Source organism: Pygoscelis adeliae, unplaced genomic scaffold (assembly GCF_000699105.1).
Source record: "Pygoscelis adeliae isolate BGI_AS28 unplaced genomic scaffold, ASM69910v1 Scaffold63, whole genome shotgun sequence".
NCBI classification, from domain to species: Eukaryota; Metazoa; Chordata; class Aves; order Sphenisciformes; family Spheniscidae; genus Pygoscelis; species Pygoscelis adeliae.
This window is the reverse complement of record NW_008824414.1, coordinates 432,400-447,779: the sequence shown is the minus strand read 5'-3', so window position 1 is coordinate 447,779 and position 15,380 is coordinate 432,400. Positions and strand designations below refer to the sequence as shown.

The window sequence follows — 15,380 nt, the reverse complement described above, 5'->3', positions numbered from 1 at the left end:
TCAGGGCCACGCCAGGGCGGCACCGCCCCCACCGCTCCAGCCCCAGAGCGGGCCCGCTCGCCGCAGGCCAGTCCTGCCTGCCAGGGTTAGCCCCTGCCGCCCCCGGGACCCTCCTCTCGTCGCAGCCTCCTGCGTTGTGTCCCTAGGGGACACAGCAGGTCCCCCACACAGGTGACCTGCCATGTCTCTGAGCCATCGACTGGTGGGCACGTAAAGGTCTTCCTTCACTTGCTGGTGCTGTTTGGGTCATTTCTGGAAGATGCCGCCATTGCATCTCTCTGGGGGCTTTCCTGCTCTGAGCGTGGCCTGGGGACCACTATGCATCTGCCCTGCAGCGGGTGATGTGCACCCTTTTCCCCTGTCCCTCCTGAACGTGTCCTCCCACCTTCATATTCAGCTCACAGGAATTAGCCCGAGTACCATGCCAGTTGTTTCGTCATTCTCACCACACACCATGTTACCCTCAGGATGCGCAAGACATCCGAGGGGTTCACTCCTTGGCCTCCCGCATCCTGCCCGGCTGCAGGAAAGGCTCATGGCATGTGCCACCTTGATGATGTCCTGAGAGGAGACCCCTGTGCCCCCTCAGCCCCTGCAGCATGCACCACTCTACCTTCCCCTACTTTATCCCCTTCCATCTTCTGAGTACCACAAACTCATGAAAGAGGAACAGTTTCCATCCCAATAGTTGCATCACATGATTGTGAGGTAAAAAAAAAGTGTCAAAGGTTTAAACTCCCCGAAGTAATTATATTGCTTTGTTGTCCCCAGATACCTTTTGTATGATGTAAATCCTCCTGAAGGGTTCAACCTTCGCAGAGATGTCTATATTCGCATTGCTTCCCTCCTAAAGACCTTGCTGAAAAGTGAAAACTGGGTGTTAGTCCTGCCTCCCTGGGGACGTCTTTATCACTGGCAAAGCCCCAGCATCCTTCAGGTCCGGATCCCTTGGTCTGATTTCTTCGATCTCCCAAGTCTCAACAAGAACATCCCTGTCATCGAATATGAGCAGTTCCTTGCAGGTAGAGTATGGGGTCATACAATCTACAATTGACTAAATATTTGAGGTGGTTTCTTTACAGGTTTATCCTTATATGTGCTTTTATCCTTATATGTGCAATAAAAAAAGTTAAAGGTGGCAAGAGGAGGAATGGGAAAGAATTGTGCTGAGCAAACCATTAGGATGAAATAACCCAATTATTTGGCAGCTCATTTGATGTAGCACTTCCTAGGGACCCAGAGAAAGACAGTTAATGCCTCTGGTTAAAGTCACAGATACTTCTGCGTAATTTTGGCCATAGTGACAACCCTGCAAGGAGAGAGAGGCAGCCTGCAGCTCTCTGTCGAAATACAGACAAGCCACCTTTTTCTGGAGGTGGTTGGACAGTAAAAATTGTACAGCGGGTTCTTTGGTGAACTTACTTTTTCGTCATCGATGCTGCACATACTCAAAATACTTATCTCATGCTTTTTGTGTGCAAAACGGTATATAAGAGAAAGGTTTTCCCTAAGAATATGGGAACTGTGAAGTTGGTTCCTTTAGGATTTAATGCCACGTAGAGCTAATCACCAAATGCCAGAATCTGCAGCAGTGTCACAGACTTTCTCAATAAAGGAAATAAAGGCCACCAAATGTCACACCTCTGCAAAGAGCTCTGAAGGGTTCATTGTCCTCTACCTTTCAGGAAAAAGCATTTAGAAACCATACAATTTAGGGGAAGAAGGGCTTGTGCTTGTCATTTTCTTGGAGGCACTCTTCCTATAGCAGCTACCTACAGCATTGAAAACCTCTGTGCTTCATGGTGTGTTTTACCCAGCTTTTAAATTTACATTTCTGTGGTGATTCAGTTCTGTTTGGCATGTTAAATCATGCATAGCTGGGTGGGAGTAGCAGGTTGTCATATCCCCTGACCCTTTTAGCTTTTCTTGCTCACACAGAGCTTCCTTTCCTTTTTTGTAGGGAGAGCAAAAGGAAGAGAGAAGGTAGTGTAATACAGTATTTCTAGCAGATTTTTAACTGCAAGTAATGCTAGTTCATACCTTTATCGTGTGGTTTTTCATGCTCACAAATGCTTTGCTTTGCCTTCTGCTCAGAGTCAGGTGGGCCCTTTATTGAACAGATTTATGTCCTACAAGGCTACGCAGAAGGATGGAAAGAAGGAACATGGGAAGAAAAAACAGATGAAAGGCCATGCATTGATCAGCTCATGTACTCCAAAGACAAACATGAGTACTACAGGTAACATCTGGCAGTCCTTTCAGTCTTCTTTTTAGTTGTATTCAATGAGACATTTGCCTACTCTAACAGAACAGACTTGTGCAGTTATTGTAGTGTTGTCTGTGAATCTCTGGGTGCTTGAGGCTCTCTTTGTTTTTAAAACCCCATCAACAATAAAATGTTGTATTGGTACTAGAAGATCTAATTTTAGAAAGTTGTTGTTTCACACAAAAACAGTATAATGGAGCTGGCTGGTTTATTTACATTATATATCATCTTTCTAGTGTGTACTGTTTATTTGTTTCATTATATATGGCATTAATTTAAAATACAAGCCTGTGCACCAATGCTTTGTGTTCCCTTTCAGGGGATGGTTCTGGGGTTACGAGGAAACGCGGGGCCTAAATGTCTCTTGTTTGTCTGTCCAAGGATCTGCCTCTATTGTGGCTCCCATCCTTTTGAAGAACACTTCAGCACAGTGAGTTGGCTTGTATTACTATTTATTGTTGTATTGTGTGCCCACAAACCCATTGCCAGGTGGGAAGAGCAGGGGGAACTTACAGGCTATGTCCCACTGTTGTGGTCTTCATCGCTGAGTTATTGTAATCTGTTAAAATCATTACAAAAGGAATTTACACTGTAAGAAACACCTAACTGTAAGTTAGGTTAAATACTGCAGTGCTAAAACCTAAGAGGAGATAGCCTTGAGCTCCTCCATACTCTCTCTCAGGTAGCTAAATGTCCTTGCCACCCTGTGTTTACCTTTCCTTCCTTTACCCTTCAACACTGGGCCAAGAGGCAACGAGCAGAGTGGAATCAGTGTTTCCCAAGCCCACGTCTCGGATCACAAGGTGCAGTGCCTGGTCTCCTGTGACATCCGTCCTCAACAGTGTGAGCTGGGTTTAGAGAAAGCAAGCAGCGTGTTTCATCTCTGGTCTGAGATGCCAGTAGGATGATCGGAGGAAAGGAAAGCTCTTGTATGAGAGATGGAGCATGCTTACATCATCCCAGTAGCAAAGTATTTCCAGTCAGCTGTGACCCTGTAACAACTGAAGACATTGTAGCAAAGCAAAAGCTGCTGGGGTACGGGGGAGAACAGGAAGAGGAAATAATCACTGTCTATTAATACATCAGGGGAATAAATACATAGGAGAAACACAAACCATCTAAGCTGAAGTGCAGTTTTGCTATGAGAGCAAAAACATCCAAAAATTTGACATCAATCGGAATTTAATTGGAAATGAGATGAAGGTTCCCCTAAGCAGAGCAGTGGGGATCTGTAGTACCTCCCGCTGGGAGTAGAGGAAGCAAAGTCCTGTTTTTTAACAGGAATGTTCTATTTGTAGGAGTTATACCATAATCTTTGCTAGTGACAGCAGAAAACTGGATTAAATAAGTCACAGAGGTCTCCATGTTTAGCCCTACAGTTAACTCTTTCATGGCAACTGTCAAAGGTCTGGCGATGAGGAAAGTCAAGAGAAAAATGAGGAGTGGTGCCCAAGTATTCCTAACACGCAGACAAGGTGCCTTATCCACAAGATCACATTTCTCAATCAGACACAAGTTGGAAGAAGTACCAACATAACAGCAATGTAAGGGCAGCTACAGTGGTTCATGTTAAAGTTGGTCTAGTTTAGTGTGTGAAATCCAAGAGTGGCTAAAATCAGATGTCTGGGGAAAAGTATAAGAACTGGGCAAGTGTATGTAATGCCTTCCCTGAGTCCTGTCACACCCTTCAGATTTGTGGTTTTAGGGACCTTCTGAGCCAAAAGTGATCTTCCTGTCTTTTATATCCTTCAGTGAGTCCATGGATCTGTGCAAGCTTCCCTTTGAACCCCCATGCACACTGTTAGCATCCACAAAATCTTGGGACAAGACCTAAAGGTTTTGCACCTCCTTTTGTAACTCCTACCTGCAAGTTTCATCTAATGTCCCCTAGTTCGTGTAGTGGAAGAGACAGTGAACAAACAGCTCTTCCATATTCACCTCCATGCCATGCATGATTTTACATCTCTCTATCATATTCCCCCTCAGTTGTCTCCTCTGCAGTGTGAAGAGTCCTGGCTTCATTAATTGTTCTTCGTGTGAAAGCCTTTCCATGCCTTTGGTCATCCTCACTGCCATTCTCTGAACCTTTACAGTTCGACTGGATCCTGCACGCTGAGTGCAGGTAAACCCATTACATAGTGTTATAATGACATGCTCTGTTTTGTGCTCTCTTCTTTTTCTGGTAATTCCTAGTGTACAAGTTCCTTTTTTTGACCTCTGATGAGCGTTGCCTTGATGTTTTCATCGAACTGTCCCCATTCCTGAGCATCGAGCCCTTTAGTTATCAGATGAAGCCAGTATTTATTTTTACTAGACACACTCCTACATTAGATTTCATCTGCCACTTTATTGGCCAGACATCAAACTTCTCTGATTCTTCACAATTGGCCTTTGTCTTTGCTGCTCTGAGCAATTTAAAATGATTGGCAAGCTGTGTCCCCGCAAAGTTCATACCCTTTCGTAGGCTGTTTAGGAATATGGTGAAAAGCAGATTGCTTCCACTTGTGACCTCCCTCTACAATGAGAATTGGACACTTATCCCTGTCTTTAAACTTTTTTCTAATCCATGCAAGGACCTTCCCTCCTGTGCCATTGCTGTTAAGTTTTCTTAAAAGTCTTTAACGAAGGCTGTCAGGAAATCCTGGTAGGCAATGTCAATGAGATTTCCCTTAACCGCATGTGTGCTTATGTCTTCAGACTACTCTGATTCAGAGTTCAGAGCTCCATGTTGATACTTCTCCAATTTACTTTAGATATCCATTAATTCTGGTTTCTATAACAATTGCTATTAAGTTGTCCAGTACTGACATTACTGACATCAGGTTTACCACTATGTTGCATCCCAGACCTCCCCAAGTGTGTTTTTAGAAAGCTGACATCACATTTGCTGTGTTGCAATTTTAAGTGAGAAGTTGTATACCAGAATTAGTGGTGCAGCTGCTTCATCCTTGAGTTCCTTGACAACTGTTGGATGAATACTGCCTGGTGTTGGCCATTTGTTGGTTCATTTTGCCTAGCTGTTCCATCACTGGACACTTCCTATGGACACTTTGGTTTGAGACACGTTCTCTGATGAGTTCCCCTGGAAAAAGTAGTTCTGGCATGTGAATCTTCCCAGCTCCTCCACCTAGCGCACAGCTACAAAATATTATGTTAGCTCTTTCTGTCATGATGTTACCATCTCTAAGTGCTTGTTAAGCTTTTAGTTTCCTTTTTCTTTGTATTGGAATGAAGATTTGTCATTAGATTGAAGGCCTTTATTTCTTGTTGCTCAAATTCTTTTTTGACCTTCTTTATTGTCTCTTTCTGTTTAAATTCATGGAGTTTATGAGCCATTCTGTTTTCTTCACTTGGACACTACTTCTGCATTTTTGCATAGTCCCCTTTTTGAAACTGAATGCAGCTGCGGTAACTTTCCTTTGGCCATTGTTGATCCAGTAGGGTGTTGAAGATGAGTACGTTTATGGCCACTGTCACAGAGTAGCTCTTCCACTGTGAGATTTTGGTCTGTGTCTTGCTGCTGCTCAAGACAATGTCAGGAGCTACTCCCCGCCCAGTTCGTTCATGGAACTGTCTCTGACAGTGTCTCAAACTGGAGTTGCTTAGTCACATCCTGCTATGACACTTGCCCAGCCTACCTGGAGATAGTTGAAATCTCCAATGGCTATGGTGACTTGTGCACCATAGCCTCTCTGATGTCCCATATTGCCCTTTTGGCCAATCAGTTGTATGGTCCTAGTACTGTATTATTACTCTTCAGGTGTGGTCACTTACAGGAATCTTCCTGATACATTTAGATTATTAATCCGATTCACCTCTAAGCTTCCTGTTAAATGCAGTGCTGCTTCTCCACCAGCCCAGTCTAGTCTATTTTCCAAATTATTTGTAGCCTTATGTGCAAGTGTCCAGCTGATTATCAGCAGTGATAATCTAAAGTTGATTGGTTATTTGCTTCCTCTCATTTTAGTAGAAGGTCCAGATAATGACTTTGAGCCCCTTCAGCAGAAGCATTTCTCTGTGTGTTCACTCATATTCAGTGTGCTCAGAGCACAAACTAAGCCTACATTCCCTATGCTCTTGGATACTCAAAACTCTCAAAACCTCTTCTGCCTCTTAGAACTTGGATAGTGCGGTTATGTTTCCAGTAACCGCATGTATCCTGAACTGTGTGTATTTATGAAAAGCACAGGCTGTTTTCATGTTAGTGAAAAATTTTCATTTTAAAACTTGTGCTTAGTTGCTAACACTCATTTTTGTAGTGTCTGTGTGTTCTTTGATCTGTTGTTTTACTGTAGGACATTTTATTCCACACGTGGAAAACACCTTCTCTGGTTTTGCTTTTGTAAGCATGACTCCTGCTTCCTCCAAGAGGTTCTCACGTGCTCCGAGGCTGAACATCATCTCATAGGTTGCTTCTCCCCCTTGGATCACTCTCCCTGTTGGCAACTTATTTTCCAGCCGGAACTACTGAGGACTACGTGGGGGATTGTTAATGCTTGTTTGTGTTTAACTGTCAGAATTAAGAATTAAGAGTATCATTTATTAAGGAAGAGAGCAAGAACATGCAGTGGCATAGTTCTGTTCCTGCCCCAGCAGGCTATGGGTCACAATTTGCTTTATACTGAACAGATTGGCAGCCTATCCCTCATTCCCCATGCTCCCTTTGCAAACAGATCATAGTCTGTGCTTTATCCTAGCAACTGTGTAAAGAAACATCGTAATGTAAATTCTATTCCTAAGGGAACTGCACTCAGTTTTACAATTTTTAATAGGTCAGTGATGTTAGACAGAGCTGAAAACCTTCTTCACGACCACTACGGAGGGAAAGATTATTGGAATGTGAGTATTTTCCAGTTAGCTTCTCTAGACTTTCTACTTGGTTCTGATAAAAATTCAATAACCAATATGTGCTTCAGTTTTGCCTCGGGTTTCTTTTCTTGAAAGTAACTTGTGTCTTATGTTTCAGCAGTGTATGCTAAAGATGGTCTTCAGGCTGCTGTGGATTAACATAATGCAGGAATTTGTCCTGGTGTCTTGTCCCCAAAGACTTGAGTGTGCAGGGCATGGTGTTTAGAAGGACCTTCCCTGTGCAACCTCCCATCTGCAATCAGAGGGGAACTGCCTTTGTGCAGTTTCAAGATTAGACTTTTCAAAAGAATTCCCAAAAGTGCTCGATACTGTCCTAACTGTCTCCCCATTGGCTTCGATAGCAAAATTTCCATGTGTTTCAAGGTACCACTGAGCACTTTGGGAGACCCCACCCACGGGTCTATGGTAAAATAATTCCTATGGGAAAAGTTTTAAGACAAAGTTAAAGGTTCAGCCACAGGAAAACGGAACACTATGGAGTGCTTGATATAATTAAAATTTCTAAGAGAAAGTGACTTTCATGATATTACAAAATGAATTACATAGACCTCAGTCTTGCAAGATATAAACATCTAGCTATTCACTTGGTATATGGTATATTTTTCAGAAATGGACCAAACTAGTTTGCTAACTATGAATTTTTCATTGAGAGTGACTTTCCAAACAGAGAAATGCAACCCATGTATTGTTTCTGAGTCTGACTTGTAGTCCTGTAAAAGCAGACATGAAATCCGTATGGATCCATAACACACAGTGGTGCTTTAAACATTGTCTCAACAATTTAAACTTGTCTCAAGATTATTTAAAACTTTCTGGAAAATATTATTCTTTCTTTTACTTCAATTTTCACTACCTGCATGATTTTTGGTTGTTGTTTTTTTCTTAATAACTCTGGATAACATCTGAAGTTCTGTATAAATCTTGCTAACAGATGCCCTCTTGACTCAAAGAAGTTTTTAAATTGTAACAAGCCAGCTTCCCTTTGCAACCAGCCTACGTCTTTGGTGTCCAAAAATATTTGAATTTAATATTAGACTGCATTGCTCTCACTGTTGTCACCATTTTTGTTTAGGCTTCTCTACCACTGCAAGCTGAAAGGTACTGTTTTGGGATTCTTAATGGTTGAATGACCATGGAGCAGGAAAGACCTCCCAAAATGGTTTAGGAGCAACTGTTGAATCCCTTGAAGAGCATCAGTGTAGCATGTAGACCACATGAGTGCTTTACCATCTATATGGAAGCAGAAAGTTCTCTAAGGACAACTCTAGAAAAGCCACCGGTTTTGCATTTGGTTTCACCATTTTGGGGGGATGATCTCAAAGAATTAGAGGATCCGTACCATTAATTCAATTAACGTACATGAAAGGGAGCATAACCAACACTGATTTTGTTTGTTTGTTTGTTTTCCCAAACTTAGAATCACAGAAAAATTTAGGTGGGGAGGTGTCTCGGGAGCCCTGCCTCGAGGTTTGCACTCCGGAACTTGATCTGGTGGTTTGGGGCTGTGTCCAGCTGAAGGTGTAAAGTCCCCACAGGTGGAGATCTGCCATCTCTCTGGGGCCTGTCCCACAGCTGTGCCACTCTGGTGGGCAAGAGGTTTTGCCTGATGTCCAAACAGAAGTTGCCTTGCTGCAGCTTGGGCCCAGGGCCTCTTGTCTTTTTCCATGCACCTCTCAGAAGCGTCTCTCCCTTCTCTGTTTGTTTCTTTGCAGACAAGAAGGGAGAAGAAGAAAAACCTGGAGGTAGCTGAAAAGGGTGACAATATCGCACGTGCAGATTTGAAAGATATACTTTAAATAAGAGGATAACCAGATACAGACAGTATCCACTTTAGAAAGTATATCAGTGGAGGTTCACACATTCATCTGTTTTCTCTTTTACATATGCTGTTGCAAAATAAGTGTTCATCCAGAACAGCTGCTGTCAGTGGAGTGCTTTGCGCCCAGGAAAAACTTGGCATAAGCATACTGTGTGGGTGCCAAACATGACATGGCAGTTGCGCAATCCGTCAGGATGAAGTTTAGAGGTGTTTGACACAAGCATAGCATTCAAAGATGTTTATTGTCCTCCCCAGTGCACTGCACTGCTATGGGTTGTGTACATGTTTGCTGCCCCTTGAGCATACCATGTTCATCACATCTTGGGTAGGGTACCCAATGACTTGACTCAACAGGATCATATTGTGTTGACATATTACAAAAAGGAGGGAAAATGCCTCTCTCTGAACTGCAGTGTGAGCGTTCTGCAGCAGACAGTGTGTACATCCTCCCTTAATATAAATGTTTTGCTGGAGGATTTGGGATGGGATTAGAAAGCCAGTGCTGATCTTTTTAAAGATGCTAGAAGAGCAGGCTTTGTACTTCCATTAAATATTTAGAGGGGTGTGGATCTCCAGGTACCAGTGTGATGGATCTTACAGAAGACTGAATTGTTCTGCATCTTATGGAATGATATGGAGGAGGAACCAGTTCAACCACAGCGAGTTTGGCATATGGAGAAGTAGCTGCTCTGGGAAAAGGTGAAAAAAGGCTGGCAAATTCTAGTTCCTGCCTCTTTGCTAGAGCAAGCCAAAGGCACAATCGGTGTGGCTATGTCTTGGAGTACCTGCCTGGCTCCTCTGCTGTGTAACAAATTCTGTCCACTGTGGGCTTCACCGTGCTGAGAAAAGAGAGGCTGCTGGAAATTGAAGAGAGGTGTTTTCATTGCACTTTCTTTGGTGCCCATCACACAACAGGCTCCAGACTTGTATAAAATTAAGAATTAGACCAAATTGCCTAGTGTCCTTTGTAAGCAGTGTTAAGTCACATGCGATTTCCTTAGTTCTGTTGTGTGTGCCTGTTAAGAAGGCTGTGTGTGACTGTGTGCAGTGGTAACTGCATCACAGAGTTTTTGAAAGAGGTTATTATCCACAGGTGAAGGAAATAATTTCTTTTTCATCACTTTTCCACTGAATTTATAGGAGCGTCTGTGGCTAGATGCATGATTTTTTTAAGCTGGTTTTATTCTTATGGGTGTTCTGCAAGCTAAAGTCTTTGCCCAGCTTTTGTTTCCAAAGGTGAGGCATATGGCTAGGTTGTTTAATTTGGTATATTACGTGTTCTGTTGTGTAAATAACTACAGTCTACTCCGTACACCTATGTATTGCAGGGCCGGAAGAGCATGCTGGTTATAAATGTGGTTATGTTAGGATTAAACCGTTAAAGCTCAGGAGAAAGGTTAGGAATTGTTGCTTGTAGTGCTGCATGGATGTATCAGAAGTAACTGCATCCTGGAAGCTCTATGTGTGTGAAACTATCTCCACTTAGTCATTTGTAGCTCTCCCTTTTTCTGACTCAGCATCTGCTCTTATTCCAACAGACCCGTCGGAGCATGGTGTTTGCTAAACACCTCCGTGTAGTGGGAGATGAGTTTAGAAACAAATATCTTCAATCCACGGATGAGGCAGACAGGACTCATTACAAGGAGGACTGGACACAGATGAAGGTAAAATCATAACAGTCTGTTTCCCATAACAAATGTAATATTTTTTATTTATTTGTGTACTCCTGGCTGTACACTGCAGGGAATATAGGAAGATACATGTGAATCTAGCTCTCCCTGCTCAGAGCGAGGTGGACATGCGTGCTCCTACTGTACCCTCTTCTCCCTGTGTGACATGACTTAACGGAGTCTGTTGAGATGTGGCTGACTGGTTCTGGGTGCCAGATTTCTGTTCCACTCGTTTCACTAAAGGAAACTCGTATTTCTTCTTGTATTCAGCATCATCTGTGGGTGTAAAGTTCAGCTGCAAACTGCCAGTTGTGGATTTGGTCAAGGAGAGCAATTTTTGCTTACAAAGATTTTGCACTCTAGTTTCTCTTGTATGAAGCAGGCCACCCAAGATCAAAACGTTGCAATAAGTGTCCCAAAATACTGCCAATCCATACCTTAAAATTACTTTCTGCAGCTAGAGTTATTTAGTACCTTATCCAGAGATTATGCATTCAGGCCTTTTCAGTGTGAATGAATAGTGATGCTCTCAAGTTTTAAAGTTTATTGATCTTTCTCTCTTAGGTTAAGATGGGCACAGCTCTAGGTGGTCCATACCTTGGGGTTCATCTCAGAAGGAAAGACTTCATTTGGGGTCACAGAGAAGATGTGCCTTCCCTGCAAGGAGCAGTAAAGAAAATCCGCAGCCTCTTGGAGATGCATAAACTTGAAAAAGTTTTTGTAGCCACTGATGCTGTCGAGGAGGGTAGGCAGATTATAGTCAGTTTAGGATTGATAACTTTAGACAATGAGTGCAGCAATTACCACTTTGTTTTTATAAATGACTGGAAGTTCATATGCCTCCATCACTGAATGGGAAATTGAACAGGATTGGGCAGCTGTTTTCTTCCAATTTGAATAGTTGGTATGAAACCATTCATTTGGTATTTCCCATAGGAGGTTTGGTGGTCTCTACAATGGGAAATTCAGAATTGAATTTGCCTGTTCTTCCTCCTCTTTCTTCCATATCACCTTTTTTCTAAGAATTTCAGAGACTCTGACATGCCAGTGGGAAGGGTCCTCTGAATTCTCCCGCGCAACCTTCCCCTTGGCTGCCCCCAACGCCAGACTGGGGTGGACCTGCCTGTGTATGGCCAAGGCTTAGAAACCCCCAAGGGTGGGGTTCCCCCACCAGGCCTTATCCCAGGGCTGCACCTCCCTCCCGGTAGTGTCTAGGGATCTGTTTCAATGCATGATGTTAGAATAACACCACAGGGCATGGCATCTGCGATAACTAAGTTTGCTGTCAAGAAAGGCCTCTTGGTACACATACCCTGTAGGATTAGACAGCGAGGCTAGTGGTAGCGTCTGTTCTACCCTTTGCAGGCTTCCCCACCCCATGAGAATTGTCCCCCTTGGCACCGTGTCAATAATCTGACATTTGGCAAATGTGTTGTAAAATTTGTAGGTAGATTTTGGTTTTGCTTGCTTCGTAACTGTTCACCCAGGGTTTCCTTAAAGACGTGTATTTTATGACAGCAGCAAGTTGCTCTTTATAACGTAAACATAAATTTGCATCTTTCCCTTTTTCAGAGATTGAATTGCTCAAGAAACTGCTGCCTGAGATGGTGAGGTTTGAACCCTCTTGGGAGGAGCTGGAACTCTACAAAGATGGGGGCTTGGCCGTGATTGACCAGTGGATCTGCGCGCATGCGAGGTAGCAAATTTGACTTTTCTTTAAGGAGCCAAATCTTCCTGTCACAAAACTTAATACTGTTTTTGACCCAGATACAGTTGTTTACAAATCATATATGACATATATAATTGATATATATAATAGATGTATAATAATTATATTGTATGTATATAATATATATGATAATTTCATTATCATATCATTTCAATGAACATTAAAGTTTATTGGACTGAAAGCAATTACTTGCATTTTAAAAACTGGCTCCCTTCACAAACCCGTTCTGATTTTTTTCACAGGTATTTTATAGGCACCTCAGTTTCAACATTTTCCTTCCGGATCCATGAGGAAAGGGAGATCTTGGGATTTGATCCAAAAACAACTTACAACCGATTTTGTGGTGAAAAAGAGAAAAACTGTGAGCAGCCGACTCACTGGAAAATTGTATACTAAAATACAGAGAAATCCAAGGACTTCAATACTGGTGAGCTCAAAAGAATAAGGAAAAACTACAGGGAAATACCTCCCTTTGACCAAACTACAACTCAGTCCTCTACCCTCTTCTCAACGTTTACTTGACATTTGGGTTTTGAAGTACAAGCAATATTCATCTTCTTAGTCAGGCATTGATGGGAGGAGAAAAATGAAGTCAGCCTGGGGTCCAGTTCTCAGCATAGCTAGGATTAGGGGACAGTACCAGACACTGCAATTGAGACTTGAAAGGCAAAACTTTGTCCTGAAACTGAGTAACAAACGAAGTAATTCGCGGCTTTCTTTGGAATTCTGAGGAAGAAGAGGAACAGTTTTAACTTTTATAAATGTAACACAGCTGTGGTCTGTACTGCATTTCTGTCTTTATTTTTTGTTCTGTTCAGTGTTTGCCTCTCTGATCACAAAAAAATATGTCTTGGTTTTGTAACCTGCACTACGTGAGCTGCAGATTGTGTGTAAACTCTGCCGTTCCTTGGGGAAATCTTCCCTTTTCAAATAGTAATTTGTGAACATTCAAATTATCTGATGCAATCAGTGCTCGATAAAATAAGAGGAGGTGGTATTTCTACCTGAACACCGATTGCTTCTAATAGCAGTCTCAGTGGGTCTGTGCTGAGAGAGGCACAAAGATGGGGCTTGTAGGGTGGTAAAAGAAAGGTTATGTTTCTTCTTACGTTTTACCTTCACAAAGGAAACTTTTTTTCCCCCATCGTCCTCCCAAAGGCCTGTTCAGTTGGACAGATGCAAAAGTCAGCACCCTTTTGGGATCACCCAGTCACTCAGTTCAGTGACGGTGATGCTTTGCTAGGGAGCATGCTAAAAAGCCTTTCAAGTTTCCACGTCAGTTAAATGGATTGTCCCAGTAATTCAACAAATGAATTTTCTGCATTTCTGCTTTCAGTTTATGCAAGGGAGCAAACTGAGGACCATCACAGACTGCAAAGGTCATTGGGCCTCAAGATAATGTGTATAAGCCTAGCAGTTGGGGAACCTTGCAGGTGAGGTTGTGCTCTGATGGAGATGGCCGGCTGGTGGTACAGGGGTAGAGCCCCATGCTGCACCACCAGCCAGAGGGAAAGCACAGCTCCCGTTTGAGAAGAGTTTTGTATGAGTGCCAATTCTAGCTCTTGCAGCCTCCTGCTATGTAGAATTGGCTGCTGGGAAGTATTCTGCTTCATTCTGTGCATCTTTTGCCCTGCAGGTCTACATGGCTCTGTTAAGCAGGAGGAACCTTTTTCAAAAGTGGACTAGGAGACAGATTTCAAAAGGTGAAGCAGACATTTTTCCTTAAAGTCAGTTTTACCAGATTACCTCACTGTTAGCGGACCCTTCACTTGCTTTTTCCATTTGGCTTGAGTGGGAGTATATATAACCCTCCTGCACTGCGCAATGGACCATTTCACAGATGTTCCCAGACAACGAGGTTGTTTCCTCCCATGCAACTGCAGCGGAAGCTGTGAAGATTTCTCAGACACTACTAGCAGCAGCTCTCCTGTTCTTACCAGCTGTTTATTGTATCTCTGTGCAGCAGCTGAGCATCTCTGGTGACAAAGTGGGGAGCCCAGCATTTCAAAGCAGTGCCTTTTCTCACCAAGTCAAATGTTCTCGTTTAGCCTGTGCACCATGTAAAGCGATGGTGACATTTTACATGTGATGTATACCTCATTAAGAAAAATAAAATGCTACAAAGCTTTTTATGTGATGTGTCCCTGCTTCTTACTTCTTTCTAACGGTGCATTTTGCTGTCTCCTGGCTCCCTAGCATTGGACTCCAAGGTAGGAGGAACTTGGATAAAACCTACATGCCCTGACAAGGTTTTTTTCATCATCTGTCCCATGAGGTGCTGCATTAGCAAGAAGGCATTACCGTTCTTGGCACTGGGAGACTGCATCCGGTAAATCTCGGTGCCCCCCACCGCAAGGGGGATGTAGACAAACAGGAGAGAGTCCAGAGGAAGGCTGCTAAAACCATCAGCAGCTGGAGTACATGGCGTATGAGGGGGGGAGGAGAGAGCTGGGCTTTTTCAGCCTGGAAAAGGTGGAAGAGGGATCTAACTGTTGTCTTTCACTACATAAAAGGGGTCACAGGGAGGGCAGAGCCAGGCCTTTCTCAGAGGTGCACAACAAAAGCACAGGAAGCTACAGGCACAACCTGCCACAAAGGAACTTCTGCTTGGGCATAAGGTACAGCCTCTTGCCCCCAGGAGCTGCACAGCTCTGGGACAGGGCCCGGAGAGGAGTGGTGGGTCTTTTGGCTGTGCTGTTTCAGCTTCGCTGAAAGAGTCAAAGGCAGCAGAGCACAAGCTTACATGCAAGTAGATTGTAGAGAAATGACATCCACCTTTCTGTCTCAAATAGAAAATGTGGATTAGATGAGAGCAGGATGACAGCTCCCATGGTCAAGGGTTTCCAACAACATCACCTCTCCCTTGAATCCCTGTCATCACGATAAAAAGCTGGAAAGGTGACAGCAGTGGATGAAAGAGTAGGATTTCCTTCTTGTTTCTTAAGTCCACAAGATCTTGAGACATGACTCTCCTTTATCTTTGTAGTGACAATACATGTATTTACAAACATATGTATGTACACAAAT

General features: G+C 43.2%; 1 protein-coding gene across 1 annotated transcript; it reads left to right on the top strand.

Annotated features, from left to right (window-relative positions):
• Nucleotides 1-181: 181 nt before the first annotated feature.
• On the top strand, nucleotides 182-14,472 carry POFUT2 (protein O-fucosyltransferase 2). Its single transcript, XM_009320829.1, has 9 exons — nucleotides 182-210; nucleotides 772-1,022; nucleotides 2,095-2,239; nucleotides 2,586-2,696; nucleotides 7,039-7,105; nucleotides 10,493-10,618; nucleotides 11,189-11,369; nucleotides 12,197-12,320; nucleotides 12,596-14,472. Exons 1-9 carry the CDS (start codon nucleotides 182-184, stop codon nucleotides 12,747-12,749), a joined length of 1,188 nt encoding a protein of 395 aa, XP_009319104.1. The 3' UTR covers nucleotides 12,750-14,472.
• Nucleotides 14,473-15,380: the final 908 nt, after the last annotated feature.